At 39.4% G+C, this 25,124-nt stretch overlaps 3 protein-coding genes across 3 annotated transcripts in view; 1 reads left to right on the forward strand and 2 right to left on the reverse strand.

Moving 5' to 3' along the window:
- Nucleotides 1-2,717: 2,717 nt before the first annotated feature.
- Nucleotides 2,718-7,905, forward strand: ctsz (cathepsin Z). Its single transcript, XM_083939274.1, has 6 exons — nucleotides 2,718-2,948; nucleotides 4,268-4,431; nucleotides 4,609-4,788; nucleotides 4,879-5,029; nucleotides 5,200-5,362; nucleotides 5,909-7,905. The coding sequence occupies exons 1-6, from the start codon at nucleotides 2,824-2,826 to the stop codon at nucleotides 6,032-6,034; spliced, it is 909 nt and encodes a 302-aa protein (XP_083795400.1). The 5' UTR covers nucleotides 2,718-2,823; the 3' UTR covers nucleotides 6,035-7,905.
- A 186-nt stretch (nucleotides 7,906-8,091) lies between these two features.
- Nucleotides 8,092-19,145, reverse strand: nelfcd (negative elongation factor complex member C/D). The gene is made up of 15 exons (XM_083939273.1): nucleotides 18,999-19,145; nucleotides 17,244-17,350; nucleotides 16,947-17,056; nucleotides 16,755-16,864; nucleotides 16,511-16,618; nucleotides 15,481-15,633; nucleotides 14,088-14,218; nucleotides 13,771-13,936; nucleotides 13,550-13,684; nucleotides 13,166-13,305; nucleotides 9,844-9,958; nucleotides 9,671-9,766; nucleotides 9,438-9,578; nucleotides 8,642-8,771; nucleotides 8,092-8,401 (listed from the first exon to the last, which is right to left on the reverse strand). The coding sequence occupies exons 1-15, from the start codon at nucleotides 19,056-19,058 to the stop codon at nucleotides 8,367-8,369; spliced, it is 1,737 nt and encodes a 578-aa protein (XP_083795399.1). The 5' UTR covers nucleotides 19,059-19,145; the 3' UTR covers nucleotides 8,092-8,366.
- A 4,787-nt stretch (nucleotides 19,146-23,932) lies between these two features.
- Nucleotides 23,933-25,124, reverse strand: part of kdm5ba (lysine demethylase 5Ba) — a 34,465-nt gene continuing 33,273 nt past the window's right edge. Inside the window, exon 27 of the mRNA XM_083938979.1 lies at nucleotides 23,933-25,042. Within this exon, the coding sequence (XP_083795105.1) occupies nucleotides 24,905-25,042 (138 nt within the window). The 3' untranslated portion in view covers nucleotides 23,933-24,904. The remainder of the gene's footprint in view (nucleotides 25,043-25,124) is intronic.

The following is a 25,124-nucleotide window of genomic DNA, read 5'->3' on the forward strand; positions in this document are numbered from 1 at the left end:
GGCATCTACTGAGAGATGTGGCCAGAAGCTTAGGAGAAGACGTTAAGTGGATTTCAGATCTTTTTTATCATCAAAAGTTAACTCGTCCCTTTCAGCACCTCACAAGTTTTATTCCACCATAAAAGGTTGTTTTTTTTGGTAACATCGTTATGCAAAAGTCTTACTAGACCACCTGTCAACAGCAGTCTGTCATTACTTGAAGTTGTTTAGATCCCAAAAAAGCCAAAGTGAAATCATATAATAATTCTGAGAGCTGTATAGCAGGCACCTACATGACGACAGGTCACTGTGCCGTCTGGGATAAAAAGGTCTGTATACAGTAACAGTAAAAGTGTCCTTCAAGGGGAACATCACCTAAATTAACATAAGCAGCTGTCTCTCGGGCCCCACTCACACTTCCATTCGTACCGCGCCCTAACACGCTTCACAGCTGCTACAACTGTACCGCGCACAGGTACGCCGCACTTGCCGTCCGCGGCCGGGTTGAGAGAGGTGGGCTTTCAAAGTCAGAAATCTGAGATCTATTCCCAGCCATCTGGACCTGGTAGTAGCTCAGTGACTCAGCTGGAGAGGTGCCAGTTCATCTCCTGCTGTTGAGCAAAGCACCGAACCCCCAACCGCTCGGACATCTCTCCATTAATTCAATTCAATTTCAATTCAATTTTATCTATAGTGTCAAATCATAACAAAAGTTATCTCAGGACACTTTACAGAGTAGGTAACACATACTCTATGACTTATTCATGATAGACATAGTCCCAACAATTCCCCCGTAGAGTACGGTGGCAACGAAAACCTTCCCTTTAACAGGCAGGAACGTCAGACAGACCCAGCTCTGTGGAGGACGGACATCTGTGCACCGGTTGGGGAAGAAGAAAAGGAGAGAGAAAGAGGGAAAGACAAACAGACACACTTACAGAGATGCAAGCAAACACAAAAGCAACAGTAACTATCATATAGTAATGTGAATATGACTTACATGTTATGGTAGTTAATACAGCAGTAGAGTAGAAAAGAGCACAGCTAAGGTGACAGAATATGAAAATGGCAATAATTATGGTGGTAAATGATCAATGATGAGTAGTGGTAATAACAGCTACGACAGTGAGATATACCACTGATTATGTTTTTATGGCTACAAATTTTATAATTTATAAGACTAATAGTTATAGAAATAGCAAGAAGCATCATGCAGGACCACGGCAGCAGGCACCACCACGATCAGCAGAGACCTGCGAGACGACAAAGCACAAACAACTCCAGGGAAGAAGCTGAATCAGTAACATGCATTGATGAGACATAAATGATACAGACAGAGAGGACAGAAGGTAAGAGTATTAGGAAAAGTATTATCCCCGGCAGACTAGGCAGTCAGTCAGCAAAGTCACTCACTATTGCGCCTCTCTAATCTTCTGACTACTCAAGACGCTTTCACACGACCTGTCACTTTCACACTAATGTCACCTACATACAATCTAATTTAACCATTCACACCACATTCACACACCCATCAGGGAGCACTTTGGGTAGTGTCTTGCCACACAAGGACACTTCAACATGCGGACTGGAGCCGGGGATCAAACCGTCAATCTCTCGCATGAAGGAGGACCTGCTCTACCTCTGGGAGACATCTTTTGTTTGTTTTCTTTTTATACCCAAATTAACTTTATTCTATTGTAGTGTTGTGTAACAGAACATGTATCCCTGGGTGCTCTCGTCATCTTTCCCAAGTACTCATCTACGTATGGACCAGTTCACACTTTATATTTGATCACAGCACAAATGTGGGTTAAAGCTCTCCAGTTTTTGGATTTGTTCATGTTTTATAATAATAATAATATAAAATGGGAGCTAATCACAAAAAAACAAGTGGGAACAATAAAAGTGTGTAAAGAAGTTTCAAAGTCCAGATCTAAACCTCATAGAGAATCTCTGGAAAACAAAGTAATGCCTCAGAAACCCACTACAGTTACTGACCTGTGGAAACTAGTGATGTCCTGTGTGCTGAGGCATTCAAACCAAAGGTCTCTACACTGCCTGTTCATTTTTGAATCCTATAGCCCTAAAAAACATTGTTTAAATCTTCTCTTCTGACACAATGGTTACTGTTCTCTAATTTGATCACTGTTTTTTTTCCATGCAAGTACAGCAGTGGTATAGACCCAGCGGATATTCTATCAAATTCAGTTTTTCACAATAAATACAAATATTTGTAATTTGTTCTATATTTTTGGTCTTCAGTGTATATTATAATTTCTAGCATGTTTATTTAATTGAATCAAAAAATAACAACTTATTGACATATTTGAGTATCCAAAGTATTAATTAATTCAGCATTAAAAATAAGTAAACTAGAGTATATCTTACATTAAATTAGACTTCGTCTTTTTTAAACCTTTTTCATTATTATTTTGGTAACTTTGACCTGTGTACATTTGGGTGGTGGTGAATGGCGTCAGAATTAGGGTTTTGCCCATAAATATAACATATGTCTATGGTTTTACTTTTGATAAATAAACCTGAGATGTGTTGTGGGAAAAATGGGCATTTTGCAACTGTAAAGAGGACACAACAGTAAATACAGTACCTGTACATGGACGACTGTCGCCCTGTGTTATCCACCATCGACTTGTGACTTCCTTGTCAGACATGTGGGCTGTGATTTGCGGTCACATGACTGTACTCATGACCGTACTCTGTTTACCGGTTCAGCCGTGAGTTCGCCACAGACTCAGCAGACCGTCTCTGCCGAACAGCTCCGGGTTCCTCCTCTCTGCTCCCCGTTTACGGTACATAGTTGAAAGTGACTGCTGGGTGTTGAAGATGGCTAGGACAGTGTTGGTTGTCCTGTTTTCAGTCGTGCTGTCCGCTGTGAGCGCCGGAGTGTTTTTCAATCAAAAGCATCCGTGTTATGTCCGCTCACCGAGGAAAAATGACTTCGGACTCAAGTAAGTTCAACATATCTGTGATTTTGAAGTTTTGATGTTTGTTTAGAATTATGAATAAGCATTAACTAGTTAGTTAGTCACCTTTTTAACTTGATATATCTAGCTAGCTAACATCAGCTAACCTAACGCAATAACTATATAAATGTCTGATAAGATAACTTAGCCGTTGGCTAATAACTGTTAACAGTTGGTTTGTAACTTAGCCGGTCGTTGACAACTATTAACTGTTGGTTTTAACTGTTAAGAGTTGGTTTGTAACTTAACCGTTGGCTAATAACTGTTAACAGTTGGTTTGTAACTTAGCCGGTCGTTGACAACTATTAACTGTTGGTTTTAACTGTTAAGAGTTGGTTTGTAACTTAACCGTTGGCTAATAACTGTTAACAGTTGGTTTGTAACTTAGCCGGTCGTTGACAACTATTAACTGTTGGTTTTAACTGTTAAGAGTTGGTTGGTAACTTAACCGCTGGTTAATAACTGTTAACAGTTGGTTTGTAACTTAAGCGTTGGTTGATAAGTTAGCCCTTTGTTGATAACTGTTAACAGTTGGTAAGTAACTTCGCCGTTGGTTGTTAAATGCTAACCGTTGGTAAATAACTGTTACTAGTTGGTTTGTACCTCTTAACCTTTGGTTGATAGCTGTTAACAGTTGGTTGATAGCTGCTAACAGTTGGTTGATAAGAGTTAACCGTTGATTGATAAATGCTAACCGTTGGTTGGGATTTTTTGGTTTGATTTCATTCCTGTTTTTCTGATTACGTGACTTGCGGTGAGAGAAGACGAAACTAAACTAAACCGACAGGAACATTTCGGTTATGCCTTCAAAGTGTCCTTGTCATCACTTTCTACAAATCACGAGGTTTCAGTGTATCACTGAAGGAGGAAGGTACTGATCAGCTGTCTAAACCCAAGCCCAGCGATCAACCCTGAACAAAGTTCAAAAAGATAAACCTCACACCATTTCAAATGTAAACTTTAGATTTTTATTGTTTATCTCCTCACATTATATAAATTATGTTTTAAAGCCTTCAGTAACTTGTATGTTACTGTGGTGAAGAATACAAAGTCCCTTTACATTTAAAGTGACTGACCTAGAGCTAAAATGATTGTAAGTGGATTGACAGAAAATTAAACTGCACCTGTTTTGATGATCAATAGTCCTTTTTTAAATAAAAAAAAACAACATAAATGCCAATATTTGATTTGCCAATAGATGATTCCAGACCTGAGACATTTTTGCTTCATGCGTGAGGTAAATTAAATCAATTATTGTGTTGCTGCTGCAGAACTAAGGTGTCTAATCATCTGTCTGTTCACAGGACCGCTCCTCGTCCTCACGAGTATTTAAACATTTCTGAACTGCCCAAATCCTGGGACTGGAGGAACATCAATGGCACCAACTATGTGAGCACGACCCGCAACCAGCACATTCCCCAGTACTGTGGCTCCTGCTGGGCCCACGGCAGCACCAGCGCCATGGCGGGTATGAATCATTATAGCACATTGTGGTTTGGTGGCGGTGAAGAACAGCAGGTCCTCACATGACCGTTTAGAGACATTTTAAAATAGGCTGGGTGTTCACTTCCTCTTTACGCAGAAGTGATTAAAAGAAACAGGTTGTGATTTTTAAAAAAATGTATCACGTTTGCTCTCTCACCAGATCGCATCAACATTAAGAGGAAAGGAGCGTGGCCATCTGCCTATCTCTCTGTCCAGAATGTGGTCGACTGCGGTGATGCTGGTTCTTGCCATGGAGGAGACCACAGCGGCGTTTGGGAGTATGCTAACAAACATGGAATCCCAGATGAGACCTGCAACAACTACCAGGCCAAAGACCAGAGTGAGTGTCCTTCTGCGCACAAAGTAATGGTTACAATACACACTTTCCTGTTTGAGTTTGAGCTGTTATATGTTCTGTCTCTGTCTAAAGAGTGCAAACCCTTCAATGAATGTGGAACCTGCACCACCTTTGGAGTGTGCAATATCGTGAAGAACTACACCCTGTGGAAAGTGGACGATTATGGAGATGTCAGCGGGAGGGAGAAGATGATGGCAGAGATCTACGCTAGAGGGCCGATCAGGTTTGCAACTTTTCCTTTTTGTAGAGCAGCAGACAGCCCGTTCTGTTGCATATATGTTCAGCTGCGATGGAGCACTGTCGTTTATTCACGCCCGCATTCCAGAGCAGCTCTTTGCATATTTCAGTAGTCGCTTCACTGTATGCTTCATTGGTGGTGTTTGTCTTCTCCAGCTGTGGGATTATGGCCACAGAGAAGCTGGATGCCTACACTGGAGGTCTCTACTCTGAATATTATGAGACTCCTTACATCAACCACATCGTGTCAGTGGCAGGATGGGGGGTGGAGGGCGGCGTTGAATACTGGATTGTACGCAACTCCTGGGGAGAGCCATGGGTAAGTCTTTATCTAGTCTGACTATTTCCGACGGCATTCTCCTCTTTGCAAGGGCACCATCACAGCATCTGAGCATTAGCGCTGTCCAAGGCGATTTTGATTAATTAAAAGAAATACAAACAAGCCGCAATGTTTTCTTTCACTTATCTCTACTAGAGTGGTGCAGCCAGACTTTTCTGTCAGAACTGTGGAGAAAGGTTTGACAATGCAAGGCTGGTCTTTATTAAACAATGTCAAATCTGTTTACAAAATGTGTGCGTCAAAATCCCTGCAATTTCATGGAAAAATATTCTAGGTATTTTTTGTATTAAGAGAACGGCCAAAACGTCATCAAAAAACTATTTTAAACATCTGCTTCCATCAGAACTGTGTGGTTTAATCAGATTTGACTGACCGTTGCATCCTCCTGGCAACAAAAGCAACCAGCCTCCTGTCTTAGCATTTAAATATGGATAATCTTTGATTGTTTGATCTATAAAATGTCAGAAATGTACGTACAAAATCTATCATCAGAATAGTTGCTGATTTTTTCCCACCTCTCCACAGGGTGAGAAGGGCTGGCTCAGGATCGTGACCAGTGCCTACAAGGGAGGAAGTGGAAGCACTTACAACCTGGCGTTGGAGGAGGACTGCATGTACGGAGACCCAATTGTCCCCAAGGCCTACCTGTAGAGGAGACCAGCACCCAGTGTCAGAGGTCGTAACTGCACACGCTCATACAGTGCCTATAGAAAGTCATGATGCCCTTTTGAAATAGTTGCTTTTTTGTTTTGCAGCCTGAAATGATTATACATAAAAAAATACATTTTTCCAGCGCGATTTACACATTTTGCCGTACAACATTCAAGTGAATTTTTTCCCCTCAAAATTTCTGAAAATTAAAAACTAGAAAAGCATTGTTGGAAAAGTGATGAGTCCCTTTAGAATAACCATTATAAACATTCTCAGGTTTAACAATCACCTTCTAGATCACACACAAGTTTTTGATTTAACTTCAGAATAAAATCACCTGTTTCTTGAGGATTCCTCTCCTAGTGCATGGTAACACAAATAATTCACCACGGTTGGAAAGATGCTTTCAAAAGAGCTCTGGGATAAAGTTGTGGATCGGCACAAGTTAGGAGAAGGATATAAAAGATTTCAGAGGCTTTATCTCTCCCTCTGAGGACCGTTCAGAGTATTGTCCAGAAGTGGAGGCATACAGATCCACCCAGACCTTAACTAGATTGGGCCGTCCCTCCACACTGGAGACCGAGCAAGGAAAAGATCGATCAGGGAAGCTGATTTGTTTGGTGGAAACCAAACACAGCACACCACCCAAAACACACCTCTATAAAAATAACTCAGTGAATAAAGGACAGGAAGGTGAATGCCCTGACCTGAATCCTACAGAACATCTGTGGATGGACCTGAAGAGGGAAGTCCATCACCGCTCACCACAGAATCTGACTGAACTCCAACAGTTCTGCAGGAAGAATGGGGAAATATTCCCCAGTCTAGGTTCACAAAGCTGGTAGAGACAGATCCAAACAGACTGATGCTGTAATTAAAGCAAAAGGTGCCTCAACAAAGTATTAAATCTGGGGACTCAACCCTGCTATTCTAGTTTTTAAATTTTTATTTATTTTCAGAAATTTAGAATAAAAACAATTTAACATGGATGTTGTAAGGAAAAATGTGTAAATCACGCTGGAAAAATTATTATAGGCTTTAAAACAAAAAAAGGTGAATATTTCAAAAGGGTATCAGAACTTTCTATAGGCACTGTATATGTCTTCCTGTCTCTGGCAGAGGGAAACTTCTTTTTTTTTTTTTGTAAAATATCAAAAAGGGAATAAGGTTTGATTTTTTTTAGAGATCTATTTTTTACACTTGTAATCAGGGGGTCAGATTCTCAGCGCCAGGTCTTCCAGCTGGATATCAGACCTGCGGTGGCTGTCCTCAAATAAAGAAATGCTTAAGTTGCTTGACACTCGATTTTGTGGACGGATCAATTAGTTGATTTAATTAACAGCTCTGAGAAACTGAGTTTTTTCACAACAAATCCTGCTAAAGTACCGCTTTAAAATCTTGTTTACCAATGTCTTGATCATAAGTTTCTTGAAAAGCATAAAAAAATGATACATTCACGGCAGTGAAAATGCTGTTTAACGTCTGAAATGAATGAAACACATCAGTGCAACTAATTTGCTTGCTGAAAAGGTGCATGCAGTTCTTCAGTTTACATCAAGGGGACGTCGACAGCTTTGCAGTGTAGATTGTTTCCATGAATACTGACTTGGCCAAAGAACACAGTGTTTGTCCTTCACTGCTCCCGACGCTGAATGTTGTCAGTGTGTGGTGTTAACGTATTGACAATGTTACACTATGCTCTGATACAAAAACTAGAAAAAAAACCTTTAAGTGTGCCTTCCATGCACTGGCATTCAAGTATAGATTTATGTAATTTGCCGTTTGTTTTCACTTTTAATCATCTAAATTCTGCAACCATTGTTATTGTTCTGTGCCAATAAACGCAACACTTCAGTGATGCTCCACACAAAATCTGTCCTTTGAGTTTCAATTACTGTCTTTAAGGCTGAGAGGTGTCAAAGTTCAACATCTCTGTGCTGAGCAGAAAACACAGCTAATGCAGATCTCTACATTTTGTGGTGTTGATCCATAATGGGGAACTAGTTTCACTGCTGTACTTTTAAACCATTACAAACTGACATGAATTTTTAAGATGCCTCAAACCAAGATAAAATATATAAAATCAAATATACATGTGAAAAAGAAAATGTTAAAAATGTTCAGCTGCATCTTCAGAGGTTTCTACTTCGACCAGTCTGTCTCATTACTGCACTTTTCCATAAGCTCATTGACATTTGTCTTTAGTTTAAATAAAAAAATCTAAAAAAAAAGCACTCCAGTGCTTCAACATCATGCAGAGCGTTTGGTTGTCCGTAGATAAAAGTTCTTCTGTTGGTCAGGTCTTCGAAGGAGACTCAGTCGCCCCTCCACATCAGTTTATCATGATGAAGTTTGACTTGCAATGAGCTGAAAAACAGGGAAATGATTACCTACATGTCTCGTGCTTTAAGAGGATGTTTACTAATGTACACACATGACCTTTGAAAGTTATTATTTCAGGTTCTAGTTTTACTGTTCATGTGAAGCCACTTCCTACTTTTGTGCAAATGTTTGGTGAACATGTAGGTCCTGACTTTATCAGGATACTGTGTTGCTTCTCCAGTATAGCATGAGTGTTCTGACTTAAAATGTTTGAACATCGCTTACCAATGAACTCCGCAACAGGGTCATGTTCTCCCTCCGCACGGATCGTTCCTGCGATGCTGTCGTTCTCCAGGATGGGCAGGAAGAGCTGAACAAAGTCGGACGTGTAGGGAGGTGCAATCACATCGAGCACCTATAGAGACATATTAAAGTTTAATTAGTTTGTTCAAAGGTTTGTTTTCTGATTTGATCACCTTACAAACAAACAAACCTGCGATTACTCTTTGTGGCCATTTGGGAGCAGTGGAAACAGGTTGTGAACACATTGACATATCTAACAAACTTATTTACACATCCAGAAGTTATGGAAGCAATGTTATAATTAATTTAGTCCAATATTTACTCTTTAAGCTGAAACACTTTAGCTGCTAAATGCTCCTCAGGTCATCAGCTAATTTCTAACTTTAAGGTGCTTTTAAATTAATTTATCTCAAATGTATTCAAATGTATTATTCATGATAGGGGTGGGAGATATTCCCTGAATCAAAATTGGTTCTAGACTGTGTTGGGGCCTTGAATGTACCAAACATAGTTGAAGCTGTGGTTCAGGGGGTAGAGTGGTTGTTCCCCATACAAAAGATCAGCTGTTTGATCCCCAGTTCCTTTGGTCCACATGTCCAAGTGTCCTTAGGCAAGACACTGAACCCCTAAATTGCTCCCTGTTCTGTGAATGGAAGTCGCTTTTATTTGGATAAAAGCGTCAGCTAAATGAAATGTAATAAAAAAATACTATACTCGTGAACTTCCTTTGCCAAGTTTTATCTGTTCAACACTAATGGAGATCAGAAGCAGCTGTTACCTCAGTGACAAAATATCTAATGAGGGAGATATCCGTGTTGAGTTTCTCCAGACATTTGCGAATGTACCCAACTACGGGCAGGACGTAACCACGGCTCAGAAGATGAACCATTCGGTCCAGCAGAGTCTTTTTCAACTCCATCTGAGGGGGAATGAAAGCAAAACACTGTCAGCTGAGAGGTCGCACAGTTACAACGTACTGAAATAAGAAGCATTAGAGCATCACAAACAGACCTGCTCCATGACGTCCAGCTGAGAGTGCTCCGTCTCAAAAAGCTTGATGAGCAGCTGGAGCACCTGCGGGTGCAGCAGCTGGTGACACGTACAGATCTGTGTGGAGGGTGCATACATGTTTTAATGTGACTGCTGTCTGAAATAATGAAAATGTAAAGTTTCATCCGTCTTACCTCGTCCAGTAAAGCTAGATGCACTGGAGTGTGGTCTGTCTGCAGCTGGAAGTACCGCGGCTCAGATACCGTCCAGTCCACCCATTTCAAAACGCCCATGGCAACCACTGGAAACCTGAATATAGATATACAAACAGGAAGTCAACAGGGATCCGTCAGAAGTACAGGGTTCCTACACATTTTACATTTCAAAAGTCCATACTTTTTAAGATTTTTTGGCCAATATTAAACAGCGGAATAACAATTGTGAAATGCATATTATGTCAATAATAGGGATGCAAACAATTAATCGATTATCGATTAATTGTTGATAAGAAATTACTCGATTAAAATAAATGAATTGCAAGTAATTGTGTTTGAAACCCGTAATTCCCTGTCAGTCGCTTGAATCCAGGCGTACTTGACGCACACGCAGGAACACAAGTAAAGCAGTTCTCTGACGACAAACAAGAAGCGCACACTGACATGGAGACACTTTAAAGTACCACAACTCCACAACATGGTTGAATTACGACCTAATTACGTCATGTTCAGCCGACTCCACGAAAGCAGAGGGCGTTACCCAGCGGGTATGTTACATGGTTACTACAGACATGCTGCCGATAAATGTTGTTGACGGACAGGGATTTCGAGAGGTAATAACGTACATGGAGCCAGGGTACAATATTCCCTCTAGCACAACCATAACCACCCGCGTGGAAGCAATCCACGCGAAGAAGAAGGCCGAGTTGAAAACACAACTAGCAACCGTGAACGGGGCCTCACAACAGACTGTTGGACTTCCTTGACTACAGAAAGCATCATCATAGTTACACGCCACTACACTGAACCGGACTGGCAGGTAATGTCCGTACAGTACCGCTCACAGAGAGCATGTCACTGAGGCATACGACCTCACTGGTATAGTGTTGTATTCTTCTATTCAGGAATATTTTTTTATGCTGCTGCTATTAATGTTTCCAATGTCGGAGATGAGAGAATGCCCAATTTATCTTCATGTTAAGTAGCCTGTGTAATATTTTGATATTTTCTATTCAGAATATGTTTGATATGCTACCAAAATGTTATTCCCTGCCCTCAAGTGAGTGATTAAGGAAAATAATTTGCATTTTTTCTTTATATAATAAGGATGATAGCATTTTATGTTACGTATAGATCAGTGGCGGCTGCTGGTCTCAAGGAGGGGAAGCTCATTTTTCCGGCCTACATCATAAACGTGTTTGCTTATTTATATGTAAATTTTACCCTTCGTTCCTTTTCAAGAAAAAGATCTGTGACCTTATCGTACCAACTAGGCGTCTTTTCCAGGAACTAGACCAGTGTCCTCTCAATGGCAGCAGAGCTAGGCTGCTTTAATGGCCTTGGCCCAGCTGGAGCTGCTGCGCCAGGCTACTGTGAAGTGTGATGGCCTGTGAGTGTGAGTGTGAGTGACAGGGGGAAAAGCTCTGCAGCTGCCGCTGCTCGTTGGGGAAAGAAACCGCATAGTTACAGAACAGAGTCGCCAAACACAACGCTAGTCGTTTTTAACAAAGACAAAGTTGCTGGGGATCGGTAAAGTCTCCGGATCAGTTCACAACAACGTAATGCAAGACTTTGAAAATGCTCTGCTGGATGTTTGTTCTTCAAGATCGCTGATTGGCTCATTTAGCTGTCAATCAAAAAAGGATTCCGCCTCAGACAGCTCATCCAATCATCAAGCAGAAGCCAAAAGTCCGGGCCAGCCCACTGTCCCATAGACCCCCAGAGACGCTGAGCGTCCGATGGGCGGGACTGTGTATGCCATCATGTTGCCAATACATACGTATTGTAGCTCATATAAGTGAATGAACTCCAAACCGAGACATGTTCAAAGAACAGCATTTAATTCAAGCTAAATGCTAAAAGAGTGAAATTAACAACTGAACCTGTGACACGACAGACAGGAAGAGTAGAGATGAACAATTAACCACGAACTACAGAAGAAAACACGCGTCCGTGCTTTAGATGGAGTAAACATACTGTTAATAAATAAATAAAAATAAATCCAATAAAATGTAGATGACGTAAATTTAAAAAAATCAGTAAATGAGAACCACAGTCGCACGGCAAAGAGTAACCATGGTAACCTGACACCCCTTCTACAGCCAGCTTGATTAGTTTCATATCATCTACAGGTCGGCTGTGTTTTGTTGCGTTAGTAAACTTGTTTTGATTTGTATATATATATTTTATTTTAGAAAGTGAGATAATAGTCTGGAAAAAATACAAACATTTTTCCAAACTCTTTTCCCCTTTTCCCACTTATCCAGACCTGGAAACTACTCAGATTAAATTCAGCACTTTTCCAGACTGCGTAGGAACCCTGGAAGTAAGAAGGGCTGGCTGCCAAACATCAACTCTTTTAAAATACAACTTAAAAATGACAAAAGCTGTCACTGAATAGGTGTTTTTACACTGGACGGCAAACCAGCAATTTGGCTGCTTTTTTGCCAGCCTGGTGCACATATTCAGACAGACCGGGTCTATAAATAGAGTTTTGTTGTGTGGGAGTTTTAAAAGCAGGATACAGCTGAACACAGGAACGAGAGACAGCAAATTAACACCTGGTCATCAGGTTAACCGAATAACGATTGGAAAGCCTGTGAAATCTGTGAGATGCTGACGATCACAGCAGTGACAGTTGTAAACTCTCAGATCACAGGGTCCATTCAGTTCAATTCTACGTTTATGTACTTCATACATTATATACTGAGTTTTGTGAATTTTACACTTCAAATGGGATTCCTGTTAGTTTTGAAGATTTCTTACTAAGATGCAGGTGCACAATCTATTACTTTAACAATAAATAACAATGCAGGACATTTATATATGTAAATCTGCTTGTTTTACAAAGTTAGGGAGGCAATGTTTAAAAGTAGTCGGATGTTGTCTTAACACATAAAAGAACCATCTCACTTCCACACAGTGAGACCGTCAGCTTATTATTTAACACTGTTATCAGTATCGGCCATCGCCGAAGCCCAGGTATCGGTATCAGGATTGAAAAAGTCTGAAATTGTATCAATGAGTAACCAGAGTCAATGAACATCTGGTTGATGTGGAAGTATCAAGCTGGGTCAGTCTTTCAATTCCAGGTCAGAGTAAACTTGTTACAAGTTCTTTTTTCAGACTTCAATATTATAATTAATTTACCCCAGGACTGACATTCCCAAATACTTGCATTACTTCATGTTTTGCCTTTTAAAACCATCAATAAAGCAATCTCCATAAACCTGCTTATTATTAAGTTGAACACCTCCCCCCATTAGTTTTTGATTAATTGGGATCTTGGTCGTCTACTCACCGGATGCACTGGTACAACGTGCCAAGTTCAGCCACCAGCTCTGTGGCTCCTTTGTTCTCATTGCAGCACAGGTTGTGCACGGTCTCTATGGCCTTGGAAGTCGACTTCAGCTCATCTTTATTGATGTTGACTCGCTTGTTCTGGGGTTGAACAGAAAGAGAGGTGTAAAGAAGCTGTTAGGGTGAAACCACGGGCTATAAAGGAAACAATTGAGCGTTGGACGCCTGTCAGGAAATAAGACGTTAACAATGAACGATCTTTAAAACAACTGAAAAATACCATGACTGGAATTTAATTAAAATAACAACCAACTAATCCAAACAAGCTATGCAGTCGGTAACACACACATTAATACATGAGAAAATCCATCCCTGTTCTTTTTACCTTTTTCCACGTTTCAACCACACTGGCAGCGTAGGCCAAGATGTGGATGTACTTGTGTTTGTGGTCTTGGTTGATCTTTGATCCGGGCTTAAACAGGGACTGCATGAACAGGTCCAGAAAGGCAGGCACTCTGATCTAAAGATGAGAAAAGATAAATACCTCAGCATTGTTAACAAGCATGAAGTGGATACAAACAGGCTCTAAAGATGCTCCGTCCTCACCAGCTCCACCGGAGGCGGGTCCATGCTGCTGAACATCTTAAACAGAACTGTGATATCTGCAGGATTCAGGGCTCCTTTAGACAACATGGCTCCCAGCGCCTGGCAGGCTCGCGGGTAAGCTGCGGCTGTGCCGAGCGCAAGGGTTATCTGACTGGCATCATGACCTCTGTGACATAAAACACAACAAAAATAAAACCATCCCGTTTTGATTGGATTACTGGTTGTGTGCAGCAAACTCAGCCATCTTGCTCCTGTAATCTGGAGTTAACTGCATTCACAGAATAGGGCATGTCATGTTGAGATTCTGATTAAGTTACCTCTCATGCGCCGACTTCTGCACCTCCTGGCCGATCCTGCGAACGGCCGAACCACCTTGTTCCTCCTGAGAGAGGATGGACATCATCGCCTGGGCAAATAGGTAGGTGTGCTCGCCGTGACACACCATTTTCTGCAGGAGAGAGGAGGGAATCACTCAGAAAATATCATCATATGCAGCAAACAGAAGAAGTACAAATCACAAGCACTGACTGACTTTACACAACGTGGGGTTATTTTTTACTAGGGACCAGGGCATGAAATTGCGGGTAACTTTTGTGATTGGCGGGTGAAACTGTCAATCTAACTGCTACGTTGGCGTGTAGCCAATAATTCAAAACAACACTGAGCAAGTGTTTTAATACAAACTGGAAAGGGATGGCAAGGTTCGCAATTGGCTTGTGTACGACAGAGAAGATGCAGTGACGGGATTACTTTGTGTTTTGAGAGTGGAGGAAGCAGAGGGAGAGTCTGCTCCTCCTCCTCCTCTTTAAGGACTCAGAGCCTCAGTCTGTGCTCTGTGAAAGGGTTTAAAATCAGTGTCTGACCTCCACATTACAGTGTAATGTAGTTTGGTTTCTGTTAATTATTATAATCATTATTGTTGTTTATCTAAATGTTATTCAGTCAAAATATGTCTTATCTTGAAAAGCAACATACATTTATAAGTCATTTGTTATACATTTAATGTTTATTGTTAATATAAAATCAAATAAAAATGTTGAACCTAGGTATCTAATAACACTAAAAAGCAGTGACTAATGGATTTCAGTTGGGTGTTAACTAAATAAATGAGCCTGTCAGTGAGATGATTGGCTGTTTTTATTTCTGTTATTTTCTATTCTAAACGCTGCCACACCAGCTCAGACACAGCTGTAAGTCATTATGTAGGTCTAGTTATTAATGAGATTAAGTTGGTTAATAACTCAACAGCACTTTAATGTGGATTATGTACAAGTTCAAGAACCATTCGTATGCATTTTCCGAGTCGTTCACTTTTATTTTATTTTGGCTGGTAAAAAACACTGTGGCAGGTGGCCAAGAAAGTTAACTTCAGGCCCTGCTTGGGACTAAAGTCTGACTTCATGAGCTGAGATCGAAAATAATAATAAGAAAAATGATCTGGTCTATGAAATGTTTTAAGAAGAGAAAAACAAAATATACATATATTAAAAAAATTATATTAAATTTACAATAATAGAAAACTGAAAAGCAGCAAATCTTCCCATTTGAGACACGGGAATCAGTGAATGTGCTCAATAAAACTCAATTATATAAACGCTTGGTTCATAGACTAATTATTTGATCGTTCCAACACTACATTGAGGGTTTTAAAATGTCAATCCTGTATGTGAGGATATATGTGTGCGTTGTTAATAAAACAGCAGAGCTCACCGCAAATTCTGGCAGGTTCTTCTCCAGGTTTTCTTCTCCTCCATCCAGCAGCGTGGCCAACGATGTCCTCAACACCCGGGAGAAAACCTCCAGCTGCTGACACGCTGTGGACACACTGGTGATCTCACCCTGATAACCTGCGTCTGAAATAAGCTAAAAACCCAAAAACAGAAAATGTGTCTTTTAGGCAGCTACAATAAGGTAGAAATTGAACAAAGCAAACAACTGCAGCCGGTTTCTCAACAATAGACTTTAGCTCTAAGCTAATAGCTTAGATCTAAATGCTTGTCAGACTTCAGATAGATGCTTAAATTGATCTGAATAACGCTTTTTAGGCTTAAAATAGTCTTAAATATCTCAACTAAACTAGCAGCTAAATAACTGTAAGACTGGACTTACACTAAAGACCTAAACTATCTTTGTGTAACCGGCCCCTGTTCAACTACACAAAACTTAAGAGGCATCGACAGTTCTACGTATTGATCTCTGTCATAGCACTGAACTACCAATTATTTTGATATATTAACCTTTTTTTACACAGTCTATGGTATTAACTTATTACTGTATTACTCAATTATTGTTCAGTCTATAGAACGTCACAAATAATGACCAATGGCCCATTCAGGTTACCAGAATACAAATCTTCAAATTGCCCTTTTTCTGTCCAAAAAAATGTATTAAAAAATCCTTTTTGTGCCTATAATACATTTTACAGCACCAACAACAAAACTATTTTCCATTCATCTAACGAGGGAAGTAAATCTAACAAATAACTAGTGTTTCCCTTTATGCTTACTTTTACAGCAAGTTAATAAAAGAGACCATATGTTGGTCACTTAAAATTTACTTCCTCCACTCTAAAGCATAATTACATCTTCTAAACTTCTACTAAAACTACCACCACCACCACTACTACTACTACTACTCCACCACCACTACTACTACTAAAACCACTACTACTAAAACCACTTCTACCACTAAAACTACTTCTACTAAAACTACTTCTACTACTACCACAACAGCATCGTACCTTTACGGTGAAGTTGAGCATCAGGCAGTCTGGATGAGCCTCAGCCAGCTTATAGAAAAGATCTCTCCATGTAGTGTGTGCTATCATCTGCTCGAGCCAAGCAGGAGTCTGAAAACACAAGAGACCGGCTTGGTTTGGTTCATGTTTATGTTACCATGACAACTAAATCTTTTTGGCACAAGATGTTCAGGATTTGTGATCACTTGTGTTTTTAAAATTACAACCGAGTGTTCAGAAATCTCACCTCTCCCTCCACGGTGAAAATGGAATCAGCTTTTTGGGGGTCAAAGTGTTTTATCAAAAGACTCTTGAGGTGATTTTCCACTCGCTCTTGGACCTGAGCGGGCTCTACACCTGCAGGCAAAGTAAAGACATTAGAAATTAGATGAAGGGAAAGTCCAGAAAACATGGCAGGACCTTGCAGTCTGCCACCTACCCATCTGGATGAGCCACTCTGCCAGCAGATTAACGGTCTGAGCCACAGCAGAGTAGTTTTCAGAGAGAAGCTGGATGACGTGTTCTGGAGAGCCGCCTGATTGGAAATACCTGAGAAAAAAATTCCCATTCTTTCATTTAGGATGTACTTTCGCTCTCGCATTTGTCAAACACTAGATGTGCTGTGCAGTTGTCGTCGTTTTTGTTGTGTTGTTCTAAATTTAAAAAAACGTTTTGTGTGTTGCTCAGTGGGATAAAGATGATATCTTCGTGTTTGCGTGAGAAAAATGGTGCTTACGTTTTGAGGCTGTTGAAGATGGCCGGCTCCATGATGTAATCCCTGCTGGAGAACTTCTGCAGACAATCTTCCTGGATCTTCCCATCGTTTTCACCTTCCACGTAATCCTTCACAAAGGAAAATTTATACATGCGTTTATACTTCTAAAATGGCTCCTCATTGTTTAGCATGCAGTAACATTCATGGAGTGGCACAAAATTGAGAGGGCAGAGGAACGACGAGTGCCACAGAACAAACAACATGAACAATGTTGTTAAATTAATGTGACCAGGGCACAAAATTAGGACAATCCACCAGACAAACGCTGGTAAAATATGCAAGTGACAGGTAGATTTACTTCTCTCACCACCAGTAAAACAGTAATCTCATGCTCAAACACTCAATATAATACAGTAAGATACAAATGTTTGTATCTCAGAAACTACAGGGAGCACAATCAAGTATTTGGTATCTATGAACTCAAAACATATGCAGTGTGTAAAATAACTGTGTCACATAGAAGATATTTAATAAACATGTCTCAGTTTTTTATATGGCGAATAATAAAGGAGTGATTCATTCATTCAAGAAATGTTGAGGCATTTTTCCTGATCCTACTACACAAATAAGAGATATGTTTTAACTCTTTGACTTCTGCTGCAGACCTTTAAATGTTTACCTGATAACATATTAACAGTTAATTAGTTAAACAGTTAAACAGTTAGGCACAGCAATTTAAAATGCTGTGACAGAAATAAAGCAAATGGTTGAATGGTCTATTAAAGTGAGGTGAGAAACAGGTAACGTGCAACTTTAACTGCCCTGTCCACCAGCTGTAATGTTAGTTAGCCTATAGCAAAACATAATAAAGCAATTAAAATTAATAAATAATAATGACAATAATAATAATAAATAATATTAGTTTAAAACACAAATGAATTAATAACAAATAATAATAATGATAACAACATTAATAAATAATATTAACAAATAATATTTGTTTAAATCACTTATATTGATAAATAATATTAGTTTAAAACACTTAAATAAATTAGGAAAAACAACAGTTAGCCTGTAGGAAAACATAATAATAATAAAAACATAATAATAAATAAACAAACAATAATAATGATACTAATATTGATAAGTAACATTAGTTTAAAACACTTAAATAAATTAGCAGAAACCTCAGTTAGCCTGCAGCAAAACATAATAATAATAATAAAAACATAATAATAAATAAATAAACAATAATAATGATAGTAATATTGATAAATAATATTAGTTTAAAACACTTAAATAAATTAGCAAAAACAACAGTTAGCCTGTAGTAAAACATAATAATAATAAAAAATGTATAATAATAAATGAATAATAATAATAATACTAATATTGATAAATAATATTAGTTTAAAACACTTAAATAAATTAGCAAAAACAACAGTTAGCCTGTAGCAAAACATAATAATAATAATAAAAACATAATAATAAATAAATAAACAATAATAATGATAGTAATATTGATAAGTAACATTAGTTTAAAACACTTAAATAAATTAGCAGAAACCTCAGTTAGCCTGCAGCTAACGGAGTAGCCTCAGGCTCAGACCGCACTCTGCGGGACACGTTGTCAGCTGTGTGGACGCATCTGTCCCGGTGTGAGCCGAGCGTCAATGTCGCGTTGTCACAACAACCCAGCAGCTTGTGTAGCTGAAGCTAAGCTAACGCTAGCTAAACAACGTTAAGTCTAACTGTAGCAACAGGTCTTCCTCTCACCGTGGGACCTTCCCCCGTGCCTTCCCAGTCTCCGCCGCCGCTGTAGTACTCCTCGTCCATGATGACGGGAGAGAAGTAGCGCTGAACTAGTCACAATAACCCAGCTGAGAGTTTAAATCCGGACGTGACTTGGTTTTACCGCCGATGATGCTGGGAGCGGGGACCCGGTCAGACCGTAAGCTAACAACAACAGGAGGAAAATGGCGAGTCGGTGAACGGCAGGCCCCGCCCCCCGCTCCAACGGCTGAGAAATGCTTCCCTGGGTTCAGCCTGTCAGGCACTTCAATGGGACATTTTTAAAAAGTAAATAAAAATAAAATAATGAAATAAAAACGTTTCGAAATAGATTTTCATATTTTTAAGATGTGCAAGATGAATATTTTATAGTTTTAAGATGAGTAAAGTTGTTTTCGTTACGTATTGGTGACGTATTTCCGCCCCAGGGCGAAAAAATATATTTTTTTTAAAACAGCTTTATTTAAAATGAATTCACATGGATACAAATAGTTTACAGGAAACCGTAAACAAGGGGAATACAGAGGACATGCGATGTTCATTAAACAAGGGTATACATATTACAGAAGGCTGTGGTTTTAACAGCCTTTTCATTTGCTGATTTTTTTTATATTTTAAGTCAAATGTATTTTTGAAAATTTGGGGTTTTCTTAGAAATTTTACTTTTATGAATATGAAATTTTACAATAAATAAAAACAGATTTATTAAAAAGTTACCTTTTCCTTCTTTTTTAGGGTTATTATGGAAACCAAAAACAACATTTAATGTAAAATAAAATCTATGGTGAAAGAGTCAATAACACATTTGCTACGGTCTGCCCATAGTTTTTTTGGTGTAGGAGCTGTTTCTGGATGTAACTTACAGTAAGAGCAGTTAATATTAATGTATTTTCAAAATGTTTGCAAATAATCATCAGAATCAGAAATACTTTAATAATCCCAGGGGAAAATTGTTTAGCTGGATAATATTTGTGTATGATTTTGTAAGAAACCTCCTTAACCTTATTAGTGATAAAAAATTTTACAGGAAGCATCTAAGTTTTTTTCCCCAATCAATAAGATCTGTGAAACGATTCCCATAAACAGTAATATTAGGGGTAGTAACGATATCTTTTTGGAATAAGGCATGTACTTTTTTATTTTATTATACTCTTGAATAAGAGAGAAACATATTTTTCCTTCTGGAGAGTCAGTCGCAGACGGGACAGATACAAAAAGCATTAGTGACGTATGAAAACTTTTCAGGAGTCACTTGGAGGTTGTGTCGTGAAGTAAAGTCTCTGTGAGACAGCAACACTCCCACCTCCTTTAGCAGCTGACTATATCTCTATTGTTCCGAATAATGTATCGATGTAACTGTACTGTTTTAAAAACTAACTTTGCAGGACTTTGTGAAAGTGTGTACATACCCCATTCGTTGTCGATTGTCCCTTTGCATGGGACGTTGCCTGGTTGTCTGTCTGTTTGGGGTGCTCCCCCTGTCTCGGGCTCCCCTGAGGGTAAGTTTCTTTAGGACTTCTTGTAGCTGAGTCAGGGTTCTTCCTCACAGAAGATGCAGGTCCTGTTGCTGACGCTTCCTGCCTCTGTTGCCAACTTTCCATGCTGTCCGCTGTCTCTCCAAGCTTTCACCACTCTTTCTCGTGGTCGTCAACTATTCCTGGACTTCACTAGCCTAGCCAGAATGACATGATTGTTGCATACATCTTGTGATGCAGTTTCTTGGACACATCATCATTGATAGTATCTGGGGTTTCAGGTCTTTCAACATCAGACCCCCTCACCCCCTGCTCGTCCCTCTGGATCCACAGCATCGTAAAGCTCTCTAAGCAGCCTCGAGAGCTGTACAGATAGCTCTCCTCTTGCGTGCGCCTGTGATGCCCAGGAGAGTGTAGGCCTTGCAGAGTGACTTTCCTGCAAAGCCCCTGCCCCCAACCTCAATGGGAAGGCATCTCGCGCACCACCCCCATTTGCGTCAATCCTCCACCAGCTCCACATATTTCTCCCTCTATCTCCCCCTGGCTTCCTCCGTTCTGTCCTCATAAGGCACTGTCAGCTGCCACCTTGATGACCTGCTTGGATGTCTCTGAGAGTAGGACGATCTGGTCTGGTCTAAGGCTGGTTTCCACAATGTTTTCAGGAAATTTCAGTTGTTACCCCAGGTCCACCCTTAGATGCCAGTCAATTGCTGTTCCCAGGGGACCTGTTTGGGCTTTCAGTCGGGGATGTGGTTGTTCTTCAGCTCTTACGAATGGAATTCTGTGCTTTGGTGGTAGTAAGCACTTGCTCCGGTCGATGGCAGTGTTGATTGACTCAGCAACCGCCTTCAGCACCCGGTCGTGGCGCCAGTGATAGCGTTCATCTCCGAGTGCCTAAGCACAGCCGCTGAGGATATGCTCCAGAGTTCCTCTTCCTTGGCATGAGGGACAGGTTGGAGTTTCAACCTTGCTCCAACAGAAGAGGTTTGACGGGCTGGGCAGGACATCGTAGACAGACTGGATGAGGAATTTGATGCGGAGGGGTTCAGCCTTCCACGGCTCAGGCCATGAGATCTTTCTGTCCATGACTTCTTCCCAGGTGATTTTGTTCTGCTTAATGATGCTGCTATAGGCCTCGTCTCACTGTTCCTGATACTCTGAGCTTCTCTCCTCTCTGTCTGTATCATTCAAGTCTTATCAATGCATGTTACTAATTCAACTACTTCCCCCTTTGTTGTTTGTGCTTTGTCATCTCGCAGGTCTCTGCTGCCGTGGTCCTGCATGACGCTTCCTGCTGCTATTATTACTAATACTCATATAAACTATCATTAGTTTCTAAATTATAAAATGTGTAGCCATAAAAACACCATCAGTGGTATGTCTCACTGTATCACAGCTGTTATTACCACTACTCATCATTGATCATTTACCACCATAATTATTATCATTGTCATATTCTTACCCTAGCTGTGCTTGTTTCTACTATTGCTGTATAAACTGCCATAACATAAAAGTCATATTCACATTACTATAGATATTACTATAGTTACTGTTACTCTTTGGTTGCCTGCATCTCTGGATGTGTGTCTGTTTGTCTGTCTTTTCTCTCTCTCTCTCTCTCTTTCTCTCTTTCTTTCTCCCCAACCAGTAAAGACAGATGTCCGTCCTCCACAGAGCTGGGTCTGTTCGTTCCTGCCTGCTATATATATATATATATATATATATATATATATATATATATATATATATATATATATATATATATTATTATTATTATTATTATATATATGGGAATATTAGCCATTGATTTGAAAGTTCTGTGAGACTGAATGAAACCAAACATTACCTGAGAAGAAACCATCAAGTTGTTTCTAGCTCCATCTGCTGGAACACTAAAACAGCGCAGCTCCAGGTCCTTTGCAGAAGCTTCATACCGTTTTATGGTCATAGCCCAAAGACATTTTTCTTTCGGTGACCCGCCTTCCTTCTATTAGCCCTGGTCTCACTGATATTTATTCCCCGAGTTTAGTCTTGTCAGGTTTGGAATTGGATTATTATTGATATCATATTGGTATCATATTATTATTGATAAACCTTCAGTTACCAATTTATGATGAACACACTTCACTAAAACTACAGACGGTTTCTAGGGTGGGAAAAAGGTTCACCTGTCAGTGTAACACAGTCCAACAGCATCCTCCAAAAGGACCATACGGTTTAATGAACACTTAACTCTAAAGCCGATTCAACAAAAACAGAACATTATTACCTTCATGAAGGTAAAGTGTATTGAAGGATTGTTGTTGTTTTGTTCGACTGCATTAGTTTTAGCTTTGGTTCCATATAAACTGGCAACTGAGTGTATAAATGATCTAAATAACCTTACAGGGAGCAGTGAGACCATTAAAACATGATTAACAAACGTTTATACAAATTCAGTGCTACCCAGAAAACTCAACTTAGATAGATATCCTTTCATTCATTAAGCTTGCTTTTCCACATCCAAATAAATACCAATAAGAAAATGACCCTGATAAAAACTAAACGCAGACGATCTCTTGTTATATGATGGTGAGAGAACAACCTTCTTTCTGTCAGACTTCAATCTCAAGCTGCTCCAAAACGTATAACCTCTAGACAATGAAGGATTGTAGAAATTTTAGATGGGCACAAATCAGAAATACTAATCCCAGGGAGATTTTCATCACAAACTCCAGCTTTACAAACAACAAATATTATACAGACAAGATATATTAGAAAACAGAATATTAATATATATATTACATATATATATATATGTAATATATATATATATATATATATATATATATAACTATATCTACACATAAACGTATTCCCTCTTTAGTAGAGTCTATAAAATGAATGATTGTAGATTTTGTTTTAATGGAATGAGCATTATGGAAAAGAGAACCCTCTAAAATGATGTGAAATCACACGTTTGTTTTGTATTTCCATATATTACTGATATTTAAGCTTAGCGTGAGCAAAAAGTGAGTATTTGTGTCCACACGCAGAGATATACACCAAATTAGGAGGTAACCTCCTTTTCGGTGAAACAGACGAATTGAATATGTTCAATGACACTTTGATAATGCCTAAAATCTAAACATTACTTGTTTACAACAACAACAAAAAGGTCCACACGACACCTTTAAACATGAGTTTACTGTTATGGTGTGCCTGAAAATCCTAATGTGAATTGCTTATCTTAATTCATAAATTGTAATTATTAATAAAAGACACTGATGTCATATACGTACAGGCACTATTGTTTCCTGCTGTTGTTCTGGGTTCCTGAAGTAGACAACGTGTAGAACTGTTCCTCTTTTACAGATACTTTACATAACTGACGGAGGAAATCAAAATCAACCCACCAAACATTTTACTGGCTCTCAGCACTACGAGGATTGAGGAGCACAGGCATATGGGAACAAAGATGTTTTATTTTCAAATGCAACATAGGAATTATATTATTTACCCAAAGGAGCAGAAAGAGGTCATATATCCGTGGCAAATCACACAGAGAGTGTTAAATCTAAGTCCAACACAATATTTTCATCTAAACAATAAAGGGAAAAGCCACCCAAAAACAAAATGTACATTCCTTTGATGTCGGACAGTTCATTCTCATTTTGTGAACATAATCAAGTCTCACTCAGCGCCAAGACTTAAGTCTCCCCCCGCAGACAGCGCAAAAGGAAATCAGACTTCATATCAAAGCCAGAGATGTGTTAAGGGACATGGGCAAAAATTCAGGTGCAAACCTTCGCACATATTGGATCAACAAGCTCCGTCATGCAGTCTTCGTCCTCTGGTTTCTGATTCAAGTTCTGTTCACAAATTTGAATTGAACTGTGTAATATCATAGGATTCATAAGGTAAAGTATCAGGGCTTCTGCTTTAAGAAGGCGTTATTATATCAAATAATTTCTAAACACAAATATAGCTCGGGTGAAAACTGAGCCTCAATCTTTTCAGTTATTGCTGCGATAAATAATATTTACTCTACAAGAGAAAGATAAGTTTCACATTGTTCAGATGTATGTAAAAAAAAAAAAACAGTTCTCAAATGTGATGTCAAATTGACTTTTTTTGGTTGAAAAATCCCTGCGTTGTTGAAACATTTTGCCATTTTATTTTACATCTGCATCAAGTCTTGGAAAGTTTCAAAAAAAGGATTAGTCGATTGGCTGAAAAAACAACCATGTGACGAAAACAGTGACTTAAGTCTTTTGTAACTCTGGAAAAAAACCCAGTAAATAGCACCATGTTCACTAAGGGCAAGCCAGAAGGTAAAGGGGGAGACGCCACGTGAGCACACAGAGTTCAGGTGTGCAACTAAGTGCTGCGGCTCGCAACAAAAACTGCTGATGCTTCAAAGTAACTTTTTGGTCTTCATTCTCCTCTGTCGTAGTCTGGCTGTGTGCAGCTGATGCAAACATAGTCCTCGGTCTCTGCTCTCTCAGCAGACAGTCCTACACAGACCTGGTGGAACCACTGATTGCAGCTGCCGTCACATTGGACCCAGTTTACCTGAAAAGCAGTAAGATGAGGTAAAAAAAACATACATCAGTTAATACAAGAGCAAACAAAACATAATTCAGTTTTTCTTCAT

Source organism: Echiichthys vipera, assembly GCF_963691815.1.
Source record: "Echiichthys vipera genome assembly, chromosome: X".
Classification (NCBI taxonomy): domain Eukaryota; kingdom Metazoa; phylum Chordata; class Actinopteri; order Perciformes; family Trachinidae; genus Echiichthys; species Echiichthys vipera.

Coding starts and splice junctions, on each gene's coding strand:
- ctsz (XM_083939274.1), top strand. CDS start 2,824: ATGGCTAGGACAGTGTTGGTTGTCCTGTTTTCAGTCGTGCTGTCCGCT. Junction 2,949..4,267: donor AAAAATGACTTCGGACTCAA/GTAAGTTCAACA, acceptor GTCTGTTCACAG/GACCGCTCCTCGTCCTCACG. Junction 4,432..4,608: donor CAGCACCAGCGCCATGGCGG/GTATGAATCATT, acceptor CTCTCTCACCAG/ATCGCATCAACATTAAGAGG.
- nelfcd (XM_083939273.1), bottom strand. CDS start 19,058: ATGGACGAGGAGTACTACAGCGGCGGCGGAGACTGGGAAGGCACGGGG. Junction 16,865..16,946: donor AGAGTGGCTCATCCAGATGG/GTAGGTGGCAGA, acceptor CTTTGCCTGCAG/GTGTAGAGCCCGCTCAGGTC. Junction 13,306..13,549: donor TGGTTGAAACGTGGAAAAAG/GTAAAAAGAACA, acceptor GTTCAACCCCAG/AACAAGCGAGTCAACATCAA.